The following is a 24,981-nucleotide window of genomic DNA, read 5'->3' as shown; positions in this document are numbered from 1 at the left end:
GAGAATCCTTTCCCTACCGAATAAGCTGAGAGTGAAGGGCACCTCCTACTGGATCAAAGGAGAGGGGATACATTTTACTTAAAGTTCTGTACATTCAGTCAGTATTTCATCTTTCCTCCCCAGCCTTAGAGGGTATTTCCCTTCCTTTCTGCTGATCAAATTGCAGCCATAGCTGAAAAAATTTACCTTTATTGTAAGGAAAATACACAACAAAACAGGCCTGGAAGGTAGCAGGGGTGAAAGACATGAAGAAACATCATCACCGGAAAAGCTGTCCTAACGTGACTTCCTGCTGTAGAGAAGGGTGATTTGGCCCTTAGCCTCATCCACCTTTTCTAATTCAAAGAAAGATGCCTTTAGCAGGGCTGGACCATGGAGCCCATTTTCCAATCTCTTCCCTTCCTAGGAGTTTGGGAAAGATTGTATAGTTCAAAGGCTTTCAAGGTACAGAAAACAGAATGGAGAAGAATGGAAGGATGCTTATAGCCCTTTGTTCCAAGGCCTTCCCCACACCTGCGAAGCTCTCCAGTCCCACCCCTCAGTATTTGTTGATGCCAAAGAGACGAACTCCATGGAATTGGGGCAACTTAGGAAGCAGAACGCTAAGAAGTGAGATTGTGTTGATGAAGAAGTGAGCAGCATCATACTTGGTGTAGAAGCTGGCCAGGAGGTAGCTGGGGAGAGAGAAAACAGGAGTGAGATTGGTTTTCCCTATCCATATTCATGCCTTCTCAAAGACTTTGTCTTTTATTATTTTTAAAATTACTTATTTAGGAGGCAGAGACAGAAACAGACAAAGAGCTCCCATTCACTGGCTCACTCCCCAAACACTCTCAGCAGTTGGGACTATGCTGGAGAGGAAGCTGGGAGCTACAATCTCAATCCAGGTTTCCCATGACTTGAGCCATCATCATTGCTGCTTCCCAGGGTGTACATTAGCAGGAAGCTGAAGTCAGGAGCTAGAGCTGGGTAGCCAACCCAGGCACCCAGCTGGGGGATGTAGGCATCTAAACTACTAAGCCAAACGCCTGCCTCCTGTTCTATTTTAAATAACTAATTTTATTGCATATAGTCCTAGGATATCTAAAATATTCCAGGTTTATCAACTTGGGGGCTGAGGAGATAATCAGCACCTTTAATAGGAGAGTATATGCTAGTTTCTGTTTCTTGATCACTTGGTATTAGTTTACATTTGATCTTTTCTCAGTCCCTTCTCCATTTCCCTACTACCAAGGAGGCAGCAAGGAATGCTGCTTTTATTGCTCTTCGTAAGCTCAGAACTAGTAGTATACCACAATATCTTCAAGGGGACTTACATAGTCTTCTTTTTTATATTTTTAAAGTTTTATTTATTTGAAAGAGTGAAAGAGAGGGAGGGAGAGAGAAGTATCTTCTATCTGCTGGTTCATACTTCAAAAGTCAGCAATAGTCTGCCTAGGCCAGGCTGAAGCCAGGAGCCTGGAACGCCATCTGGGTCTCATGTTTGTGGCAGGGATCCAGGTATTTGAGGCATCATTTACTGCCTCCCATAGTGCACATTAGGAGCAAGCTGGATCCGAAGCAGAGTGGGGACAATGACCCAGGCATTCCAGTACTGGATGATATGGGATGTGCGTATCCCAAGCAGAGTGCTGAGTAGTCTGCTTTTTTAAAGCTTCCCCTATGGGCCTCTTCACCTGGCTGTTGGAGTTCTTTCTAACCCAGCATCTCCCCTACTTCCCATAGACTCACAGTACAATAGGAGAGATGCTGAGGAACTTGCGAGAAGAAGTAAATTGGAGGCCGTAGTCCATCTGTTCCCAGTGCGTCAGTAGCCGAGCCTTTCCTTGGTCAGGCGTTTCAAAGGGTGTCCCCTTCACTGTATGTAGGAAAATATACATTGCCTAGGAAGAGAGAAGCGGCCAGTGTGAGGGGCAGAAAGTAGCCCTTCAGCCCAAGAGGAAGACATCCCCAAACAATTGGTGATTTTGGTTTTGGTTGGGAAAGGTCTGGGGTGGGTACAAGGGCGTGGTTTAGTGCTCACCAAGTTATGGATGACGTTGGTCAGGGTCCAGACAACAGGAATGCTGAAGAAGGGGATGCTGAGTAGAACCACATGCAGCAGTACTACCAAGATGACGTAGGCCAACCAGATGCCCCGGCTATTCATCACTCGAGTATTCGGATTTACTTCGCTGTGCGCCACCCCCACATTCATCCTACCGCAGTGGGGGCGTCAGGCAGGAGTCCCAACTGTTTCCTCTCAACCCCTCTTTCAGAGTGTTTCCCCCATTGTTTCTGAAGGAGCCCAAATCCCCTGCACTTTATGGGGAATGAAATGGCTTTCTCATGCAGAATGGAAAAACCAAAGACCCAGGAAAAACTTTAAGAGAAGACAGGCCTGTGGAGCGGGTTGAACTGTCACCTGCATACAGTCATTGCATACGGGCACTGGTCTGTGTCCCAGCTGCTCAGTGCTGATCCAGCTCCCTCCTGGTGGGCCTGGGGAAGGCAGCAGAAGGTGGCCCAAGTGGTTGGGCCCCTGCCACCCATGGTGGGGACCGGGATGGAGCTCTTGGCTCCAGGTCTCAGCCATTGTGGCCATCTGGGGAGTGAACCAGTGGATGTATGATCTCTCCCTCTCCCGCTCTTTTCAAGTAAATAGGTAAATCTTAAAAAAAAAAAAAAAAAAAAAAAGAAAGAAAGAAAAAGGTAAGAATATCCCTTCCTACACTGTAGAGACATGGTCGTTTTTACTCTGATCCTCGCCCTGACATGAAGGAATAAGCCTAGGCTCGGGCCATGCACTTCAAGGAGAAGCAAATGGCAGTAGCTCCCTTTCCTTCGCTGAAGAAGTTAATGAGGAATCGTGAAGAATTCACATGCGTGCAGAGTTCTGAGAGTCGTGCAATCAGAACCACCGAGAAGGGCAGTCAAGCTGCCGCTGGTGCCCACCTTCTGCCTCCCCACCTCTTCTGTCGGGCCTGTCCGCCCTGTCGCGCCCATTTTTGGCATGTAAGCAGTCAGCATTCTCTTTCCTTCTGTCGAGCGTAGATGCCGCAAGTATTTGCCCACGGCTTTTGGCTTGGACTAAGAAGGGACCGGAGCTTAAAATCTCTAGAGACGCAGCCCCAGGTGGCTCTGACCGTCTGAGCTCTAAAGCTGAAGATGCCTGGTTAGGAAGGAGCTCTGGCCGGCCCTGAAATTCCCTCAACTCCAGTCCGGAGCCCAGCCCACGCTTCTCCCAGGCTCCCTCTCGCGTTCGTAGGTTCCTTTCAGGGCTCTATATAACGTTCCCTTCTCAGTATTCAACTCGCCGCCCCTTCCTCACCTCCCCCCGATTTTCCTCAGTACCACTGACCAGCGTCTCGGGTCCCCTACCTGCCTGCTTCACCAGCCCGTCCGGCCAGGGGCGCGGCGCTCGCTCCTACACCTGTAGTCTCCAGGAAGCGGCTGTCCCTGCAGCCGCGCTCCCTCTATTGGCGGACCAGAATCGGCGCTGCCACTACCCGTTGGCTGGTGATCTGCTGTGGGGAAGCGCAGTTGGTCCACATTTCTGTCCTTCGGAAGATGCAGAACCCACCCTCCTGGCTACTCCGCCTTTTGGGAGCCGGGGAGAGCCGTCGAGAGATGGGAGAGCGACGGCGGCTATTGGCCAATGGGAAGGGCTGATAGTACGCTGTGGGAGTAAACGTGTCAGCGATTGGCTGACCAAGGTTCTCTACGCCTAGGCGGGAGCTCCTGGAGGCGGAGGCAGCGGGCGGGGGCCTAGCGGGGTGGAGGGGCACCAAGATGGCGGCGGAGACAGTGGAGCTCCATAAGCTGAAGGTACTGTAGAGAAGGGGCAGGGTTGAGCTGGACTTTTCTGGGGGCTGAATTCAGCAGCGTGGCTTGCGCTTTCTCCTATACGTTCACCTAAAAGCCTTTTCCACTGTGTTTTACGGTTCCCGCCGCAGTTCTTTTGTGCCTCCCTTTTCCATTACGCCTTCCCCCATTTCCCATTTCTCACGGTTTTACTGTTGTCTTCACTTGTTATTTCTGCCCACTTCTCCATCACTGTATCGTCAGCCACCCTTTCCCACCAGGTCGCGCTAGTGCCTTCTACCTGTTCTACTCGTTTCTCGCCAGAGCTGCGTTACGTCAGTGGTCCCTCCTCTTCGCCCCACGCCGGACCCGGGAGCCCTTTTTCCTCCCAGGGTGAATGCTTGCCCATGTTGTCCAGAGCTAAGGTTCTCATGACGTTTTTGTGTACTTCTGTGGGAATATGTACTAAACACGATCCAGAAAATGCTCCCATCCCCTTTTTCTAGGCGGTGGTCTGTTCCCCCTGGGCGAAATTTGAAGCCTGGGGGCGGCCTGGAGAAGAGACTTCCCCGTAAAAACCTGAGGTTAAGAAGGCCTCTAGAATGAGGAAAAGTAAAGACACCTCAGATTTAAAAGTGTTTCGAGGTTTTCCACTCGGTTCTGCCCCCCCACCCCCCACCCCGCGTTCGCCTCACGCCAACCCTCTGTCCTCAGAGCTGCAATATTGTGAGAAAACGATTTTCCTCTGTGCTGTTTCATATCGCAGATGGACCCTGCATCTCTTGGTGTCACCACTGGGTGACACTCTGAAGCCACGAGATTTTAAGTTGTGTCTGTTGGGAATCTTGGTAGCTTTCTCATAACTTATGCTCCTGGAAGAAGAGAGTAATTTCTTTTAGGGTGAGTTAAGAGCTTATCGTTATTGGTTGTCTCCTTGCGTGTTCACCAGTAGTTTTCCCACTAGCTGTTTTGGTCACATCATCCTGGGAACCTTAGACAACAAGGCTGGTTCAGCAGAAACTGAAAACTGATCCTTTAAGGCTTGATGAGGTTTTTTTTGTTGTTGTTTCTTTAGGTGAAGGGATTAAGAGTAAGGAGAGATAGTTTCCTTAGCCACTTATTAGTTGACACCAATTAGCCTTTCTGTTAAAGCTGATGTATTTCTTACTCTTGGATTCTAAACTGTACTCTAGTAGGTTTTTGTGATATTTTGGAGATACTGTTAAAATGGTGGAACTGAAATGTATAGATTTTATCAGTGGTCTTCTAATATTTATGACAAGTGAAGAAAGAGCAACCACATTTTCTACACTTTTAATATAAATTAGGTGCTTCTGCACTGTTTTATGTATGTTATAAAACACAGAAAAAATTTTAAATGAGTGTGATAAAAAGAAAATATGAATGTAAGATCTAATATTTTCTTCCTATTTGTCTCATTTTTGAAATCCTTAGAGTAAATCATCAGCTTTCCCAATACTTGCCTTTATGAATTCTATGTTGGTGTATGGAGTACTCCCTTCCATCATATCTGTATTTGTCAGGTCTATATTACATTTGTATTTGATTAGACAAGTCACTTTTACATAATGTCCTCTGACTGATTTCAGGTATCACAGTCTAAGAGAACTTGAGGCACTCCTGGCAGCCTAAATAGGACTCACTCTTTAATCACATTTGCTTGTCTTTGCTTTTTCTCTAGAGCACTTCTTAACCTTTTGGAGGTCACAGATATCTTTGAAACTCTGATGAAAGGTATGGACCCTCTCCCCAGAAAAAGACATGTACATACTTTGCATGCAATTTGAGGGGCCTCCTAAAACTACCTTGTAGCCCTGAGGAGTCCATGGACCTCTGGTTAAGAACCTATGCCTTTAATTCTGACTTCTAGGTTCCACTAGTGATCTTGGTGGAGTGATCCTGACTTTTGGGTTGACTTGGGGTATTATTGCCTTTTAAAGTTTTTTTTTTCACCCCCATTTTTGTAAAGAGAATTTAGGGCTTTAGTATGGGACCTCAGAGGAAAGGAATAAGCTTTGAAAGGAAGGAAAACTATTATCTATCTGAGTTGATAGGTAAGTCCATGTCAGCTACAAATATTTAAAGATTTTGTAGAAATGCAGTCATTCTAATACAATTGGAAAGAGACTGAAGTGTGGATGCAAATGCCTTGATTTCTTTCTTTTTTTTTTTTTTTCCTTTTTAAGATTTATTTATTTACTTGAAAATCAGAGTTACAAAGAGAGAGGAGGAGAGGCAGAGAGAGAGAGAGGTCTTCATCCACTGGTTCACTACCCAGTTGGCTGCAACGGCCAGAGCTGCACCAATCTGAAGCCAGGAGCCAGGAGCTTCTTCCAGATCTCCCCCGTGGGTGCAGGAGCCCAAGGATATGAGCTGTCCTCCACTGCTTTCCCAGCCATAGCAGGGAGCTGGATCAGAAGTGGAGCAGCCGGGACACAAACCAGCGCCCATATGGGATGCTGGCACTACAGGTGGCAGCTTTACTTGAATTCTAATAGTACTAGATTTCCAGTCAAACATGAGAAAAGGAACTATTTCAGAGTAGAGAACAAGAAGGGTGTAGTGGTGTCAGAGTGTTGAGAACAGTGTTATCTTTGTATTATTGAAACATAAAGTGCATATATGTTTTGGTGGTCAAAGAAAGTTTGAAAGGAAAGTAAGTGAACTGTGTGACTATAGAGGTAAATCAGAGTGGTGTTGAAAAAGGCCTTAAGTTGTGTAACGAGTTCTGGGTCTTGTCAGTCATAGTAGGCCTTTGGAAGTTTAAGAAGCTTCTGATGTGATCAGTTTCTTTTGGCAGTATGGAAAATGGGATCTAGTGGGATAGGGATTTTGCCAATTAGATATTTATTATAGTAGTCATTTTCCCTTCGTCAAACCTTTATTTATTTTTTAAAAGATTTATTTATTCATTTGAAGGGCAGCGTCACAGAGAGAAAGAGACAGTGAGATCTTCTGTCTGCTGATTCATTCACCAAATGACCGAAATGGCTGGAGCTAGGCTGATCCAAAGCCAGGAGTCAGGAGCTTCTGGGTCTCCCATAGGGAGACTTGGGACTTGGACTTGGGACTTGGACTTGGGACATCTTCTGCTGCTTTTCCCAGGCTATTAGCAGAAAGCTGGATCAGAAGTGGAGCATCCCGGACTCCAAATGGCATACATATGGGATGCTGGCGCCGTAGGTGGCAGCCCCCTGCTTCAAACCTTTAAAATTATATCACTGACAATCTCTCCAGTTTGTTTTTTCACATTCCCAACTGTAGTAGCCTTATATTGTTTCCTCAGAAAGGCTGTGTTCATTCACTGCTAACAGTTACAAAACATTTATTATATGACAAGCACTGTTTGAAGCTGTTTGTATACATTAACTGATTTAATTCTTACAACAACTCTAAAAGGTAAATACCTGTATTACCCCATTTTGAAAGAAAAAAATGAAACTTGGAGAGAGTAGTGAGGAATTTGATCTAGGTTTCACAGCTAATAAGTGGTTTATCAAATCCAGGAAGTCTGTCTCCAAAATTTATATATATATATATATTTTTTTAATTTATTTTGGGCCAGCACTGTGATATAGTGAGCTAAGCCTCCACCTGTGGTACCAGGATCCCATATTGGGCCATCTTTCACTGCTTTCCCAGCCAATTAACATGGAGGTGGGTCAAAAGTGGAGCAACCAGGACACAAACTGGCACCCATACTGGATGCCAGCCTTGCAGGTGGAGGAGTAACTTATTACACCACAATGGTGGCCCTGCAAAATTTGTATTCTTAATCTTACCTACCTCTCCTCTTTCTTGGAACCCAAGTCCTTTACATATACTTCACTTGGAGTTTTCTTAGGGCTGCTGTACTCTTGCCACCCTCCCTCCTCTACATCTTTGTCCAGTTACCTAACTCCTGGTCATCCTTCAGATAGAAGTCAGATGTTTACACAAGGCAGCCTTTCTTGTTCTCCTGATCTACACACATGGTCAGGCCATGTTTTGTATATCTTTGTAGGACTCTGCACTCCTTTTTTTTAACCAGTTAAACACTGTATATATGGCCTTTGATTGTCTTGGTCCCTACTAGATTCTAAGTTCCATGTGGGCAGGGTTGCTTTCTGTTTAGCCCATGATTTTTCTGTGTCTAAGATAATGCTAACACACAGTAGGTACTCAGTAACTATTTGTCAAGTGAATAAACTGTTAAGATCTGAAATAGAGCAGTGGCTATCAGAATGGGAATAAATTTGAAGGCAATTTGGGTTATAAAATTCTAAGTATAGATCAGCTAGATGTGGGAGAAATGATTCCAAAGTTTGGGTAATGATACTTTCAGGTTAGGAGGAAGAGAAACAGTGAATTTGTGCGGGAAAGAAGGTGATAAGCTCTGTTTGGGCCATGTACCAGCTACCTTAATGCTGGGGATACAGCAATGAGCAAAACACAGAATTCTTACTCTCATAGAACTTAAACTTTAGGGAGGGAAGTCACAGTAAATAAGTAAAATTTATAGGATGTCAAATGGTGATAGTGTCTGTAGAGAAGGAGGATAAGGGATTACCATGACAAGAGTATCGTAGTTTAAAGTAAACTGACTAGGGGCTGGCTCTGTGGCATAGTAGGTTAAGCCTCCACTTCTGGCACTGGCATCCCATATGGGTGCTAGTTTGAGTCCCAGCTGCTCCACTTCATTCCAACTCCCTGCTGATGGCCTGGGAAACGATGGAAAGTGGCCCAAGTGCTTGGGCCCCTGCACCCATGTGGGAGACCCAGTAGAAGCTCCTGGCTCCTGGCTTTGCATTGGCCCAGCTCCAGCTGTTGTGGCCATTTGGGGAGTGAAACAGCAGATGGAAGACTTCTCTATCTCTCCCTCTCTGTCAGCAACTCTGCCCCTCAGATAAATCTTTAAAAAAATAGAATGACTAGGTATGGTCTCATTGAGAAAGGAATGTTTAAGCAAAGAATTAGAGGTAAAGGAGTTAAACCATGTGCAGTGTGTTAGAGGAATAGTATAAGACCAGTTTGGCATATCAGTGAGCAATGGTAATAAGAGGTAATGGTGGGAGAGAGGAGGGCAGATTTTTCAGGGTCTTGTGAGTAACACATAGGACTCTGGCTTTTATATCTTTATTTTTTTCTTATTAATACAGTATTTATTTGTCTTCTCTCTGTCAAACCCTGAGCCAAACGCTTTTCCGCAGGCTGCCTGAGAGTAAAGTAGAGGAACATACAGGGCAGATGAGACACTGGACAAAGAACTTTGGGAGATGGAGACAACTCCTTTACATGGTGAGAAGGATGAGAAAGGCCACCATCAGGTGAAGCAGCCCCATGGGCTCCGAGAGTCCAAAGTCCAGAGTGGCATAGGAGAAGAGCTGCTGCTTCAGAGAGGAGTTCCTGGCATAACCAAGGATGAGGCTTCCAATCCCAGCTTCAGAGCCAGCCATGTGAACCGTGGCACCCTCAGTCCCAATGAATTTGGCTGCTGTGTTAATGTCCCTTGAAATGACACTGGTTTGGAAGCTGGGACTTGGGACTGCCATCCTCCTGAGGTACTTACCTGTCAGTGCTTCTGGTCTTTTGAGCACCACTGCAGATAGCTCAGTAGCTGTGGGGTGCTCCTGACCAAGGAGGAAGTGAACGTGAACTTGGAGCAGGCATATATTTTCCAGGCATGAAGTGCTGTATCATGAAAGCTAATGTCAGTGGAGAGAAGACAGGGAAGCTGGCTTTATCACTTCAATGAAATAGGAAATCAGTGGATGGTTTTTGAATAGAAGAGTGATTTGTTCTAAGTTTCCAAAAGGTTACTCTGACTGCTTTGTTGAAAGTGAACTAATGGGGCAAGGGCTGAAGAGTTTTGGTAATAGCTCCCTGCTAATGTGCTTGGGAAAGCAGTGGAGGATGGCCCAAGTGTTTGGGCTCCTGCACCCACATGTATGACCCAGAGGAATCTCTGGGCTCCTGACTTCGGCTGGCCCTGCCCAGGCCATTGTGGCTTTTTGGGGAGTGAACTAGTGGATGGAAGATATCAACATCCCCCCCCCCACCCGCCTTTGTCTTTCCTTTCTCTCTGGCTCAGCCTTTTAAATAAATAAATAAAGCTTTAAAAAAAGTTTTGTTAATACAGTAATCTCTATGAGAGAAATGCCAGGGTAGTAGTATTTGCAGTGTTGAGAAGGTTATATTTTGGGGCTAGAGCTGGCAGGATTTATTCTTTTATGAATAAGTTTGTGATAGAAATGGATTGAAAAGATGGCCAATAAGGAATCATAGAGGGAATATTACTGGGTTGGGTGGAAGGAAGCTGAGGAAAGAAAGAAAAGTATTTTTTTTTATTAAGATTTATTTATTTATTTGGAAGAGTTATGCAGAGAGAGAGAGGTCTTCATCCGCTATTTCACTCCCCAGTTGGCTGCAACGTAAGGAGTTGTGCCCATGGAGAGCGGGTAGGGGTCCTCCATCTGCTAGTTCACTCCCCAGTTGGCTGCAATGGCAGGAGTTGTGCAGATCCGAAGCCTGGAGCTTCTTCCAGGTCTCCCATGTGGGTGCATGGGCCTAAGGATTTGGGCCATGTTCTACTGCTTTCCCAGGCCATAGCAGAGAGCTGGATTGGAAGTGAGTGGAGCAGCTGGGACTTGAACCAGTCCCCATGTGGGATGCCGGCACTGCAGGTGGTGGCTTTACCTGCGACGCCACAGAAAAGTATTAACATCTTGATAGTTAGATTAGTTAGATAGTTAGATTAGGCTAGAATCAGAGAAACCTGAGCTGTCATATTAGCCGCACTGTTTACACAAACTTAGGAATTTAAGCAAGTTATCGAGTCTTCAGACCTCATTTTCTTACTTTTTAAATGGTATAATATTAGCCATATAGGTTTGTTGTAAAGATTAAATGAGGGGCCTGCATTGTGATGCCAGCATCTCATGTAGTGTCAGTTCATGTCCTGGCTGCTCCACTTAGTAGTGCTCCCTGCTAATGCACCAGGGAAAGCTGTGGAAGGTTTGGGCCCCTGCCACCTACATGGAGACCTGGATGGAGCTCCGGGCTTAAGCCTGGCCCATCCCCATTTCTCTCTCCCCCTCACTCCCTCTCCCCCCACCCTTTCCCCACACTCTGTTTTTCTAATAAATCTTTACAAATAAATAATAAAAAGTTTACTTAAAATACTTTCAAAATACTGGCACATGCAAGAGTACTTCAGAAAGTTTGTGGAAAATGCCTGTTATAAGACTGCATGGGTTCAAAGGTTTGTTTGCAGCAAAAGAAACTTATTTTTGAGAGACAGAGAACCAGAACTCTCATTTGCTGGTTTACTCCCTGAATGTCTGCAGCTGTTGAAGCTGAGCCAGCAGCTGGGAACACAATCTTGGTCTCCCACATGGCTGGCAGAACCTAATTAAGCCGTCATTCTTGCCTCCCACGGTCCTGCCTCCCAGAGTCTGCACTGTCAGAAAACTGTAGTCAGGAGCCAGAGCTAGCACTCAGACTCAGGCACTCTGGTGGACGTCTTAACCATTAAGATGAATGCCTGCTTCTCAAACTTTTAATTCCATTTTCCCACAGACTTAAAAGATTCATTTATTTGAGAGAGAGAGACAGAGAGAGAAAGAGATGTTCCATCTCTGGTTCATTCCCCAAATGCTTATAACAACTAGGGTTGGGCTAGGCTAAAGCTAGGAGCCTGGAACGCCATTTGGGTCTCCGACATGGGTGGTAGGGATCCAAGTACTTAGTCCATCCTCTGCTGCCTTCCTAGGTGCATTAGCAGGAAGCTGGATCTGAGCACAGTAGCAAAGATTTGAACAGACACTCCAGTAAGTGGTGGCTTAACCCACACCATAGCACCTGCCCCTCTGTGAACTTTTTTTTTTTTTTTTTTTTTACGATTTATGTATTTATTTGAAAGGCAGAGTTACAGAGAGGCAGAGGCAGAGGAGATGGATAGGGAGAGAGAGAGAGAGGTCTTCCATCCTCTGGTTCACTTCTCAAATGGTTGCTACACTGGAGACTGACTCCAATGGTACGAGGCAATAACAGGGTCTGCAGTGGGAACCAGTTCAGCTCTAGATGTCAGCTCTAATTCTAGATCAGACCATACTAGATAAGTGTCCTGTGCAAGAACTATCACAGACTTAATTTCTCTGGTACCTGATAGATTCCTAGAAGGGAGGAGAAGAGAGTGACAGCTCTGTTAGAAAGATGAACTCTGAATTGCTGATTCTTTACCAAAAATATTACTTTTTCCAGGAAAAAATGATGGGCTTTTTAGAAAGAATAGCAGTTAGAGGAAATAAAGATCAGCCAACAACCTCTGCCTTCACATACATTGTGAATGATGTTTTTAAAATGTTAGGTGATCTCTAGGTGCTGCAATTACATATGACTTACTTTCCTCTGTACTTTTCAGACTCCTAATTAGTCTGTAGTGAACGTGATAGTTTAATATAACAAACAAACAAAATTTTCTAGTGTAATTAAAATTGAAAGACTTTGGAAGCTGAGAAAAGAAAAATACTATTGAGAAGTGGACATTGAAAATCACTTAAAAGGACAGGTATTTGGTACAGCTTTAAGACAATGCTTAGGATGCTGGCATCCCATATCAGATTGCCTGGGATCTAGTCCCTGCTCCATCTCTAGTTCTGATCTAGTCTGTGCTCCATCTCTAGTTCTAAGCTCGTGCTAATGCACACCCTGGGAGGCAGCAGGTGAGAGCTCAAATACTTGGCTGTCTGGCCCAGTCAAGGCTATTATGGTCCCTGAAATTTGAATCAGCAGATGGAAGATCTGTCTCTCTCTATCTGCCTTTTAAATAAGCAAAAAAAGTTTTTTTAAACATGACATAAACTCTGGATTGTAAATTATTGTTATTTCAGGTATGCTCTGAGACCAGTACTGGCCCATGAATTAGCTGTTACTGTTTAGTGTTAAGTACAGAGTAAGCTTTTAGAAACTTCTGTAGTACTGTGACATCACTCCTACACAGAAATATTTGCTCATTTTTCTAGTTTTTTTTTTAATTTCAGAAAAATAGTGATTGTGTCATAGTTGGAATATTATAAAAAAGCAACCCTATCATTCTTTCTGAGGCCAGCACTGTGGCATAATAAGCTAAGCCTCTGCCTGCAGTGCTGACATCCAGTATGGGCTCTAGTTAGTGTCCCAGCTGCTCTTCTGATCCCACTCTTGCTATGGCATGAGAAAGCAATGGAGGATGGCCCAAGTGCTTGGACCCCTGCAGCCATGTGGGAGACCTGGAAGAAGCTCCTGGCTCTTGATGGGCCCAGCTCCTGCTCTTGTGGCCATTTGGGGAGTAAGCCAGTGGATGGAAGACCTTTCTGTCTGTCTGTCTCTCTGTCTCTCTGTAACTCTCTCTCAAATAAATAAATAAAAGCTTAAAAAAAATGCATTGAGGTGGGGCCAGCGCTGTAGTGTAGTGGGTTGAGCTGCCTTATGGGCTCAGGTGCAGATCTAGCTCCCTGCTAATGGGCTTGGGAGAGTAGTGGAAGATGACCTGAATGCTTGGGCCCCTGCACCCACATGGGATACCCAGAAGAAGCTCTGGCTCCTGGCTTTGGTCTGGCCCAGTCCTGGCCATTGCAGTTATCTGGGGCGTGATCCAGTGAATTGAAGGCGTCTCTACCTCTCCCTCTCTGTAATTCTGCCTTTCAAATAAATAAGTAAATCTTTAAAAAAAAAAAAAAATACATTGAAGAGTTGGTATTGTGGTACAGTTAAGCCACTACTTGCAACTCCAATCAGCATCCCATATTGGAGTGCTGTTAGTCTGCTTTCAATCCAGCTTCCTTCTAATGCACCTAGGAAGGCAGGGGAAGATGGCCCACATGCTTAGGCCTCAGCCACCCACTTGAGAGACCTACATTGAGTTCCTGGCTCCTGGCTTCATCTTGGCTCAACTCTGGCTTTTGGGGCCATTTGGGGAGTGAACCAGCACTCCTTCTGTCTGCATTTCAAATAAGTCGTTAGAAAGAATACATTGATCTGTGAAATTCAGAAATCTGAGAACCAGTGATTTTGTCTAATCTTGTCTAATCCTTCATCCAGTTTCTGTCTAAAATTTGTTCTTAGTAGTTGCCAGCTGATACTCTAAATGTTTTACACTTTTACTGGTTTAAATCTTTCTAACAACCCTATGTTTAGCTACTGTTACTTCTATTTTACAGGTCAAGAAACAGGCACAGAGAAGTTGTTAGTCCCTTTAGGTTACATAGCTGCAAGTGATAAAGTTGGAATTTGAACCCAGATAGTCTCAAGTTCAGAGGCTGTACTCTTAGTTTCTGTACTGTAGTTGATTAGCTTTTTTTTTTTTTTTTTTTTTTTTTTTTTTTTTTTTTTTTTGAGAAAAAACTCCCATCACTGGTTCATTCCCCAGTGTCTACAAGTGCCAGGGCTGGGCCAAGGCTGGAGACATGAACTGGGAACTCAACCCAAGTCTCTAGAACACAATAACTTGAGCCATCAACACTGCCCCCAGGGTCTGCAGTGGCAAGAAGCTGAAATCAAGAGTTGGAACCAAGAATCAGACTCAGGCACTTGAATGTGGGATGCAGGCATCTTATCTACTCCTGCAATCATTTTTTATAGGCAGAAGCCTTAAAAATATTTTTTAGTGGGTGATTATCTACCATGTTTCTCAGTAGAAAATGCTGTTGGCTTGGGTAGGACAGTTCTCTGCATTGCATTCACTAAATTCTCTACCTCTGTTTGTTGTGATATTAAAACAGAACTCCAGCTCTTCATTTCCAAAGGCTCCCCTGGCAGAAGACTTTTCCTTTTTTTTTTTTTTTTTTTTTAAGATTTATTTTATTTATTTGAAAGACAATTTCAGAGAGAGATACAGACAGAGAGAGAGGTCTTCTATCTGCTGGTTCACTCCCCAGATGGCTGCAATAGGCTGGAGCTGCGCCAATCCAAAACCAGGGGCCAGGAGCTTCCTTTGGGTCTCCCATGCAGATACAGGGGCCCAAGGACTTGGGCCATCTTCTGCTGCTATCCCAGGTCATAGCAGAGAGCTGGATCGGAAGAGGAGCAGCCGGGACTAGAACCGGTGCGCATATGGGATGCCGGTGCTTCAGGCCAGGGCTTTAACCTGCTGTGCCACAAGGCCAGCCCCTCCTTTTTGTTTTTAAAGATATATTTATTGTGTGTTTGAAAGGTACAGATAGAAAGAAAGAGAGATTTTTATCTGCTGGTTCATTCCCCAAATGTCTAGGGCTTGGCCAGGCCGAAGCCAGGAATCTGGAACTCCATCTGGGTCTCCCATGTTGGTGCAGTGACCCAAGTACTTGGGCCGTCCTTTGCTGATTTCCCAGGCTCCTTTAGCAGGGAGCTTGCAGCTGGAGACAGGAGCCAGTGCTCATATGGGATGCAGGAGTCACAGGCGGCGGCTTAACCTGCTGTGTCATAGTGCTGGCCCCAGAAGACTTCTAGAGATACAGGGCATACAAGTTGTGAAGTCCCTTTTTTTTATGTATCTTTTTTATTTGAGGTATACAGAGCTTCTATCTTCTTATTCCCTGTCCCCTTCACCCCAATGACTGCAATGACTTGGGCCAGAGCCTGGATCCAGGAACTCAGTCCAGGTTCCTACATGGATGGCAGGAACCCAACTACTTAAGCTATTTCCTGCTGTCTTCCAGGGCCTGCATTGGCAGAAAGCTGGAATTGGACTTGGATTGAGATATTGAACCCAGATATTCTGATAGAGAACACAGGCAGCTTAATTGTGAGGCCAAAACCTGCCTCCTGAAGTTCTCATGTGGGAATCTGCTTTCTGACTTCCACTGGTTAGTCTTAGAATCTTCAAAATCAGGGAAGTTATCTTTCAGACCAAACATCTATTTATGTGATCATCTGTTTATAGGACTTTTGAACCTCCCTTTTCTTGCTTGTTTTCCTTGGATTAACCTGTGATTATGCTTCACAAAATAAGAATATAGAGCCCAGAAAGGCCATTATATTTGTTATGGATACTATATTTCAATTATCTGTGATCCAGATTTACTTAGGTAGCAGATCTTACTATTAGCCCTTTTTGCTTAAAATCTTGAGGTCTTTATCCTTTGAGTTACTATTGAGCCAGATCTCCCTCATCCAATTTTTATATAATTGAAGTTTTTAATCTTAAGTGTAGAAATTTCAACATTTATTCCTTTGTTTCTTCTAAATTGAATCTTCATTTTGGCTCATTGTTTCCCTGCAGAGGTGTTTTTGTTTTTGTTTTTGCTTCATTCTGTCAGTAATCCATTAAATCTTCCTCCTATTGTCTGTGAAATTAAGCATATCTGGTATATCTTTAGTCAAGTTACTGATTTAAAAATCTTTGAAACAACTTTGCAGGATGCCATTTGATATTTTCATTTAAATGTATGTCCTTTAATCCATTGTTGAATTAAAATAGCTGACATTAAGCTTAATTCTAGGTGGTCAGATCTATATCTATCTATATATATGCATTTATATGGTTGAATGTAATAAAAGGTCTTAGATCATAGGTAGTAAGGAGACTCTGATTTTACATTATTGCTTTTTCTGGTTAAAAATTCATTCTTTCATATGCTGGCACAGTAATCATTAGGAAAAATAATTTTTCCCTCTCAGAATTATTCAGAAATAGCTAAATATTTGTGCTACTAGATGCACAAATAGATTGGAATTTTACTGAAGAGTGATGTTTATTCTTAGCAGCTGTTACTCCTCTTGCATATTAAATCTTGTTAGAAGAAAGTGGATCATATTTGTGGACCTAGAGGCTTAGTAGGATTAAGGGCAGTAGTTTGGGATTGGACTTTATTTTCATTTTATTTTGTGAAAATTACCTCTTTTATTGAGATTCATTCTGTTGGCTAAGGAAAAGTTTTATTTTATGTTTTCAGCTTGCTGAACTAAAGCAAGAATGTCTTGCTCGTGGTTTGGAGACCAAAGGAATAAAACAAGATCTTATTAACAGGCTCCAGGCATATCTTGAAGAGCATGGTGAGTACTTCATGGAAGCGTGGAAACAGAACAGTGTGAGTGAGTGGATTGATTTTTTTGTTTTTTTAAACAGGCAGAGTGGACAGTGAGAGAGACAGAGAGAAAGGTCTTCCTTTGCCGTTGGTTCACCCTCCAATGGCCGCCGCGGCCGGCGCGCTGCGGCCAGCGCACCGCGCTGATCCGATGGCAGGAGCCAGGAGCCAGGTGCTTTTCCTGGTCTCCCATGGGGTGCAGGGCCCAAGCACTTGGGCCATCCTCCACTGCACTCTTGGGCCACAGCAGAGAGCTGGACTGGAAGAGGGGCAACCGGGACAGAATCCGGCGCCCCAACCGGGACTAGAACCCAGTGTGCCGGCGCCGCTAGGCGGAGGATTAGCCTAGTGAGCCGCGGCGCCGGCTGAGTGGATTGATTTTTAGCCTCTGCCACTCCACTTGGATTTCTTCTTCTTCTTTTTTTTTTTTTAAGATTTATTTATTCAAACGTCGGAATTACACAGACAGAGAAGAAGAGAGAGAGGTCTTCCATTCGCTGGTTCACTCCCCAGTTAGCTGCAATGGCTGGAGCTGCGCCTATCTGAAGCTAGGAGCCTGGAGCTTCTTCCAGGTCTCCCACGTGGGTGCAGGGGCCCAAGGATTTGGGCCATCCTCTGTTGCTATCCCAGGCCATAGCAGAGAGCTAGATCGGAAATGGAGCAGCCGGGACACAAACTGGAGCCCACATGGGATGCCGGCGCTGCAGACGGCGGCTTTACCCATTGTACCACAGTGGCAGCCCCAGATGTCTTTTTGTAGGTCATTGGTTAACTATACTTTTTTTTTTCTTTTTTTTTTGAGATTTATTTATTTATTTGAAAGGCAGAGTTAACAGATAGAGATAGAGATAGTGTAAGATCTTCCATATGCAGGTTCACTCCCCGAATGGCTGGTATGGCCGGAGGTGGGCCAGTCAGGAACCAGGAGCCAGGAGCTTCTTAGAGGTCTCCGGTGTGGGTTTAGGGGCCAGGGATTTGGACCATCCTCTGCTTTCCCAGGCCATTAGGGAGCTGGATCGGAAGTGGAGCAGTTAGGACTTGAACCAGTGCCCTGATGGAATGCTGGCACTGCAGGCAGGCGATGGCTTTACTTGCTAAGCCATGGCACCACCCCCACATAAACTCTTTAAAAAAAAAAAAAAAAAATTCTGAGCTTATGACTAGTTTCTTCTAGCACTTTAAATAGTTATTTATTTGAAAGGCAAAGTGACAGAGAATGGGAGAGACAGAGAGCTTTTTACCCACTGGTTCACTTCCTAAATGGCCACAACAGTTAGAGCTGGGTCAGACTGAAACCAGGAGCTAGGAACTCCATCCTATACTCTCACATGAGTAGCAGGGACCCAAGCAGTAGGGCCATCTTCTGCTTCCTTTCCAGGTACATTGACAGAAAGCTGGATCAGACGCAGAGTAGCCAGGATTTGAACCAGAACTCACATGGGATGCCAGCATCATAGGCAACAGCATAACCCACTGTCCAATGCCCACCCCTCTAATTCCTCAACTTTGGAAAGTCATTATTTACATTAATTAAGTATCTGGTCCTCTATGAAATGAGACCAATGTGTGGATCCTTAAAATCTATAAACTGGGTAATCTCTGACCCTTTCTGACACTGACCTTTTCCAATGATATCTTAATGAGAAAACTCAACTTCACTTAAGGCACATTGTTACACCAGGTTATACAGAGTACCTTCTCTAATTTTTATTAATTTATTGTATTTATGTTCCTTATGTCACTTCCCTCCACCCTCCTTAAACAACAATTCTAATGTGTTTGGTATGCATGTTTTGTCCTTGTAAACCATGTAGTGTTGTTTGGTACAGTATTTTCATTTTTATAACTGATAATGAAGCCATAGCCATAACTTTATGTCTTACTTTTTTCTTTTTTTTTCTTTTTCTTTTTCTTTTTTTAACAAATGGAGTTAGACAGTGAGAGAGAGAGACAGAGAGGAAGGTCTTCCTTCCGTTGGTTCACCCCCCAAATGGCCGCTACAGCTGGCGCAGTGCCCCGATCCGAAGCCAGGAGACAGGTGCTTCCTCCTGGTCTCCCATGGGAGTGCAGGGCCCAAGCACTTGGGCCATCCTCCACTGCCTTCCCGGGCCACAGCAGAGAGCTGGACTGGAAGAGGAGCAACCAGGACAGAATCCGGCGCCCCAACTGGGACTAGAACCTGGGGTGCCGGCGCCACAGGCAGAAGATTAGCCTACTGAACTGTGGCACCGGCCTTGTCTTACTTTTTTCACTGTTTTCATTTCATTTTATTTTTATTTGAAAAGCAGAGAGACAGAGAGATCTTCCATCTACTGGTTTACTCAGTAAATGCCCACAACAACCAGAACTGGGACAGGTTGAAGGCAGGAACTTGTAACTCAGTCTAGGTCTCCCACGTGGGTGGCAGGGAACCAAGTACTTAAGCCGTCATCTGCTGCCTCCCAGGCTGCACATTAGCAGAACCAGAAGCAGAGCTGGGACTTGAACCCAGGCATTTTTCAGTATGGGGTACAGATGTCATAAGTGATGTCTCAGTTGTAGGACCAAATGCTTGCCTTCTATTTTTTTTTTAAAGATATATCTGTGTGTTATGTAGATGTGTGATCATCTAGTCTATTGATTGCAGTTCCTTCATGGCATTCTATGATGTATGGACACCACATTTTACTTAATTCACCTAGTGACAGACAACTGTATTGACTCCAAGCCCTTACTCCTAGTCATGTGTTGCTTAATGATGGGACTGGTTCTGAGAACTGTGTCATTAGGCAGTTTGCTTATAGGAACATGACAGAGTGTATTGACACAAATGAAGGCAGATATGGTATCACTAGGCTATACAATCTTTTTTTTTTTTTTTTAAGATTTATTTTATTTATTTGAAAGACGGAGTTCTGAGAGGTAGAGACAGAGAGAGGTCTTCCATCCAGTGGTTCACTTCCCAAATGGCTGCAACAGTCGGAGCTGAGCTGATCCGATCCGAAATCAGGAGCCAGGAGTTTCTTCCAGGTCTCCCACGTGGTACAGGGGCCCAAGGATTTGGGCTGTTCTCCACTGCTTTCCCAGGCACATCTGCAGGGAACTGAATTGGAAACGGAGCGTCTGGGACTTCATCCAGTGTCGATATGGGATGCTGACGCTTCAGGCCAGGGCTTTAACCTACTGCACCACCGTGCAGAACCTGGCTATACAGTCTTATGGAAGCACTGTTATATTGTGTGGGTAATCACTCACCCTGCGCTCTGGCGTAGCTGGTAAAGCTGCCACTCACAATGCCAGCATCCCATATGGGTGCCGATTTGAGTCCCAGCTGCTCCGCTTCCGATCCAGCTCTCTGCTATGGCCTGGAAAGCAATAGAAGATGGCCCAAGTCCTTGGGCCCCTGCACCAACGTAAGACCTGGAAGAAGCTCCTGGCTCCTGGCTTTGGATCGACATAGCTCTGGCTATTGTTGCCATTTGGGGAGTAAACCAGCAGATGGAAGACCTCTATCTCTCTCTGCCTTTCAAACAAATAAATAAATCTTTAAAAAAATTGTATGGAACATATCTATATAAATAATACTGTTTATAGTAATATAGATATTAATTCTACATGTATATAATATATAGTAAGTATATATATAATATATCCCATATACACTATTTACAAGGTTGCTTCAAAAAGTTTGTGGAAAGTATAATTAGAATGTGTTTGTTTGGGAGCTAAAGATTTAAAAATCCATGTGTATAAAGGGTTTGTAAAAAGTTATTGGAGGGGCAAGCATTATGGCGCAGTGGGTTAAACTACCACATCCAATACTGACATTCCATATGGACACCAGTTCAAGTCCTGGCTGCTTCACTTCTGACCCAGCTCTCTGCTAATGAGCCTGGGGTAGCAGAAGATGGCCCAAGTGCTTAGGCCCCTGCATCCATCCATGAGACTCGGAAGAATTTTCTGGCTTTGGCCTGGCCCAGCCCTGGCTGTTGTATCTATATGGGGAGTAAAAGTGAACCAGCGGATGGAAGATCTTTCTCTGTCTTTGTCTCTGTCTGTCTCAAATAAATACATCTTAAAAAAAAAAAAAAAAAAAAGGTTGTGTAGAATGCATATTATGAAAAAACTGTATGGATTTCATAATTTTTATATCAAAATAAATTTATCTTTATTTGTGTTTTCTGCAAACCTTTTGAAGTATCCTCATGGTGTACTGTTAATATTATGAACTACTTGTTTTCTTTATGTTCATGTGAGAGTCTTTCTGGTATATATATCCAGGAATGGGATTGCTAATTACTGTATACTCATGTGGCCAAACTTAATGTGACCTAACATGCCAGGTTTTTCCAGATTGGTATATAATCTATACTCTCATCATCAGTGCATGATCATTCTTGTATCTCCACAAACCTAAATTTGGCACTATTAAGTGGCCTAGTTTTTGCTAATTCATTGGTACAAATGAAAAGAAAATTAAAATCTCTTATGTGTTTTTTTGAGGGGGTGTTTCTTTTTTTGCACATTTTCCTGTTGGAGTACCATCATTCACTGTTGGTTTACAGGCTTTTCTTTGTTAGTTTTAGATACAAATATCTTCTTTGTCATTTGTCTCTTAACTTTTTCTGTGGTGTACTTTCTTAGTAGAAGTCTTTAGCTTTTTTTAAGAAATCTTTAATTTTCAACAATAGCTTTTGCTACTAGGTTTTTTTTTCTTTTTTAAAAAGAATTCTTCTCAGTCTCCCACATTACTTTTTAAATTACTTTTATAGTTTGACGTTATCACATTTATTTCTTTAGTGTAGCTGAAGTTCAGTTTCATATCGATGTTAAGTAGAGATCTGATTTTATCTTCTTCATATGTAGGAAATAGTTTTTGTATCAGTTCTGCCTTAAATACTAAATTTTACTTTGGGAAAACAAAATGATCATAATTTTAACTGTAGTACAGTGATCAAGATGGTTTTGTAGCAGGGCTTGACCTGAATATTTTAATATTCTTTAGCTGAAGAGGAGGCAAATGAAGAAGATGTACTGGGAGATGAAACAGAGGTGAGTTGGAGGAGTAAAGTTAGCCACTGACCTGATCTTGTTTTGCCTTGGCCACACTGCTTAGCATCAGTCATGGCAGGTCTGAGATGCTAATTTATTAAGGGAGCACACAAGGGGAATTAAGGTTCTGAGATACTGATTAACTTTGGGGTTCTGATATTCTTTTGGGTATTTACTCTAGCTTTATGTTAACCATTTTGTTTCATTTGGTTTTAGGAAGAAGAACCAAAGCCCATAGAATTGCCTGTCAAAGAGGAGGAACCCCCTGAAAAAAACATTGATGTGTAATTATATTTTTTCTATAATCTCAGTACAGAGCAGACCTGTTTTTATTGGGTGTTATGTTTCACTCTGTTTGCCTCTTCCACATTCCCACTGGCCTTTTCCTTTCTGTTGGATCATACATTTCCTGAAGAGTCTGTTTTACTCTCATGTATATGGTCCCAATGTAGCAAAGCAGTTTGTCTCTTAAGTTTTCTAAAAGGTAATTAGGACCAGGTGACTTCCAGCTCAGACAGTTTAGTTCTCCTAGTTTTTGTTGTTCTTTTTGAGGATCACCGTAGTAGATTATTCTATGACTGTATAGAGAATCTGAATGTAAAATTCTCTAAACTCTGCTACTCTTTTCTTTTCCATAATATAACTAGTTTTTTGAGAAAGGAAGGTGTTGGGTAGAATTTGTCTTTTGTTTAAACTATCCTACAAGGTTGATCATAAACATCTTTTTTATGGGAATTTTCCCACAACTGCCTTGACCATTTTGTACTCCAGCACATTGAAAACAGTTGATGTGTAAGTACAAATCGGTACATAGTGAAGTATATAGAAAATTAAGTACCCTTTGTTTCCACCTCATTTGAATTCCCAGAGGTTTTTTGCACATTGTTTTGGAATGAGTAAAATGTGTGTCTGTGAATGTGTATGTATAGGTATATGTATACACATGATATGGACACTCTTGTTTTTTTTTCACATCTGGAGTTTTTTTTTTTTTTTTTTTTTAAAGATTCATTTATTTGAAAGGCAGAATGACAGACAGGGAGGGACACAGAGAGATTGATCTTCCGTGCGCTGATTCACTCCTGCAACAGACACAGTGACCGTGGCTGGACCAAGATGAAGCAGAGAGCCAGGAATTTCATATGGGTTTCCCACATGCAAGGGCCCAGGCATTTGAGTCATCCTGTGCTACCTTCCCTGGGCACATTGGTAGGAAACTGGATTCGAAGCAGAGCAGCTTGGACTTGAACTGGTGCTCTGATATGGGATGCTGGTATCGCAAGTAGCAGATTAACCTGCTGCACCACAATGCCCTCCCCATCTGGAGATATTCCTATATCATCATCATCATATCCTAATTTAAATGTTATGTTAGATATAGTTCTAAGTATTTTACACATACACTCAAATAATCCTCACATTGATTCTATAAGTAGGGATACTTAGTAAGTGTTAAGTCTGTCTCTTTTTCTTTTAGCTTGTTTTGGGAAATTTAAAGTATGGAAAAAAGTTAGGATAGTATAATAGACTATTATATACCCATCACCCAGATTTGGTAATTCTCAGCTTAGAACATTATTTCTAGCCACTAATAGTACTGCATTTTGTGAATAAACAGTAATTTATTTCACCCGTCTCTGGTTGATGGGCATTTAGATATTCCTTGTTCTGATTATTTTTATATTTATATTATGCGAGGATGTCCATGGAACAGGTGTTTTTTTTTTTTAAGATTTATTCATTTATTTGAAAGTCAGAGACAGAGAGAGAAGTCTTCCATCCTCCGGTTCATTCCCCAAATGGCCACAATGGCCAGGGCTGGGCCATACTGGAGCCAGGAGCTTCCTCCAGGTCTCCTGTGTGGGTGGCAGGGGCCCAAACACTTGGGCCATATTCTGCTGCTTTTGCCAGGCTATTAACAGGGAGCTGGATCGGAAGTGGAGCAGCTGCAACATGAATTAGCACCCATATGGGATGCCAGTGTTGCAGTTAGTGGCTTTACCTGCTAAGCCACAATGCCCTCATGGTACAGATTGTTAGCTGCGGATTTGCTGCATCATAGAGGATGTGAATGTTTTTATAAAGATCGGTTTATTTGAAAGGAAGAGTTGCAAGGGGAGGTGGTGGGAGAGAGCGAGTGATCTTCCATCTGCTGGTTTACTCTCCAAATGTCTGCAGCAGTTGGGACTGTGCTATGCTAAAGCTAGGAACCTGGAATTTATCTGGATCATCTCCCACATGGGTGGCTGGGCCCCAAACACTAGGGCCATTCTCTACCACCTTCCTAGGCACATTAACAGGGAATTGGAACAGAAGTGGAGTGGCTGTGACACAAACTGGTGCCCATATGGGATCCTGTATATCAAAAGGGGCTTACCCCACTGTGTCACAGTGCCAGTCCAAAGGATGTACATTTAACATTTGGATAGATTTTGTCAAATATTACTTTCTTTTTTTTTTTTTTAATTTTTATTTATTTATTTATTTTTTTTTGACAGGCAGAGTGGACAGTGAGAGAGAGAGACAGAGAGAAAGGTCTTCCTTTTGCCGTTGGTTCACCCTCCAATGGCCGCTGCGGCCGGCGCACCGCGCTGGTCCGATAGCAGGAGCCAGGTACTTATCCTGGTCTCCCATGGGGTGCAGGGCCCAAGCACTTGGGCCATCCTCCACTGCACTCCTTGGCCACAGCAGAGAGCTGGCCTGGAATGGGGGCAACCGGGACAGAATCCAGCGCCCCGACCGGGACTAGAACCCGGTGTGCCGGTGCCGCAAGGCGGAGGATTAGCCTAGTGAGCTGCAGCGCCGGCCAAATATTACTTTCTAAAACCATTTAGTTAATTTTTCCATCATAGGAGGTTTATGATTAAATACAATACCTTGAGAAAATGACTTGAGTGGTATAGCTTTAAAATATTTTGGGGACTTCTGGGAAAAGAAGGAAGATCAATTGAGAAGAGTAATTGCTTGTTTGGGTTAAAAAGCAAGGAAATTTGAAAAGTTTTGTTCAAGTTCATTTTTCTTAAAATAGTTTTAGTAAAGTGTATACAGAAAGATCCTGAGTCCCTGTAGTTTGGGGTAGTGTTTTATATGTAACTTTGGACAGGAGAGAGTTTTTTCAGTGAAG

General features: G+C 43.6%; 2 protein-coding genes across 11 annotated transcripts in view; one reads left to right on the top strand and one right to left on the bottom strand.

The window, feature by feature from the left end:
* Nucleotides 1-173: 173 nt before the first annotated feature.
* Nucleotides 174-3,633, bottom strand: ORMDL2 (ORMDL sphingolipid biosynthesis regulator 2). 3 transcript variants are annotated; one of them, XM_070052362.1, is made up of 5 exons: nt 3,361-3,591; nt 2,405-2,481; nt 2,024-2,198; nt 1,732-1,883; nt 174-674 (listed from the first exon to the last, which is right to left on the bottom strand). In XM_070052362.1, exons 2-5 carry the CDS (start codon nt 2,416-2,418, stop codon nt 539-541), a joined length of 477 nt encoding a protein of 158 aa, XP_069908463.1. In that variant the 5' UTR covers nt 2,419-2,481; nt 3,361-3,591; the 3' UTR covers nt 174-538. The 3 variants fall into 3 exon arrangements, with proteins under 3 accessions (XP_069908463.1, XP_051701596.1, XP_051701597.1); XM_051845636.2 differs by lacking the exon at nt 2,405-2,481 and having other exon boundaries at nt 3,361-3,633; XM_051845637.2 differs by lacking the exon at nt 2,405-2,481 and having other exon boundaries at nt 3,365-3,601.
* A 51-nt stretch (nt 3,634-3,684) lies between these two features.
* Nucleotides 3,685-24,981, top strand: part of SARNP (SAP domain containing ribonucleoprotein) — a 62,220-nt gene continuing 40,923 nt past the window's right edge. For 2 of the 8 annotated variants that reach the window (XM_070052355.1, XM_070052360.1), the window contains exons 1-7: nt 3,751-3,807; nt 4,550-4,683; nt 5,486-5,538; nt 8,994-9,081; nt 16,695-16,794; nt 21,811-21,857; nt 22,074-22,141. In XM_070052355.1, coding sequence (XP_069908456.1) covers nt 9,031-9,081; nt 16,695-16,794; nt 21,811-21,857; nt 22,074-22,141 — 266 coding nt within the window. In that variant the 5' untranslated portion in view covers nt 3,751-3,807; nt 4,550-4,683; nt 5,486-5,538; nt 8,994-9,030. Of the gene's footprint in view, nt 3,808-4,549; nt 4,684-5,485; nt 5,539-5,990; nt 9,082-16,694; nt 16,795-21,810; nt 21,858-22,073; nt 22,142-24,981 lie in introns of all 8 variants that reach the window. The other 6 variants (XM_070052356.1, XM_070052357.1, XM_070052359.1 and 3 more) reach the window with 6 other exon arrangements.

This window comes from Oryctolagus cuniculus, chromosome 11, assembly GCF_964237555.1.
Source record: "Oryctolagus cuniculus chromosome 11, mOryCun1.1, whole genome shotgun sequence".
NCBI lineage: Eukaryota > Metazoa > Chordata > Mammalia > Lagomorpha > Leporidae > Oryctolagus > Oryctolagus cuniculus.
The sequence above is the reverse complement of the archived record's forward strand: the minus strand, read 5'-3'. Positions and strand labels throughout refer to the sequence as shown.

Coding starts and splice junctions, on each gene's coding strand:
- ORMDL2 (XM_070052362.1), bottom strand. Junction 1,884..2,023: donor CCAACGTCATCCATAACTTG/GTGAGCACTAAA, acceptor CTCTCTTCCTAG/GCAATGTATATTTTCCTACA. Junction 675..1,731: donor AGCATCTCTCCTATTGTACT/GTGAGTCTATGG, acceptor CTCTCTCCCCAG/CTACCTCCTGGCCAGCTTCT.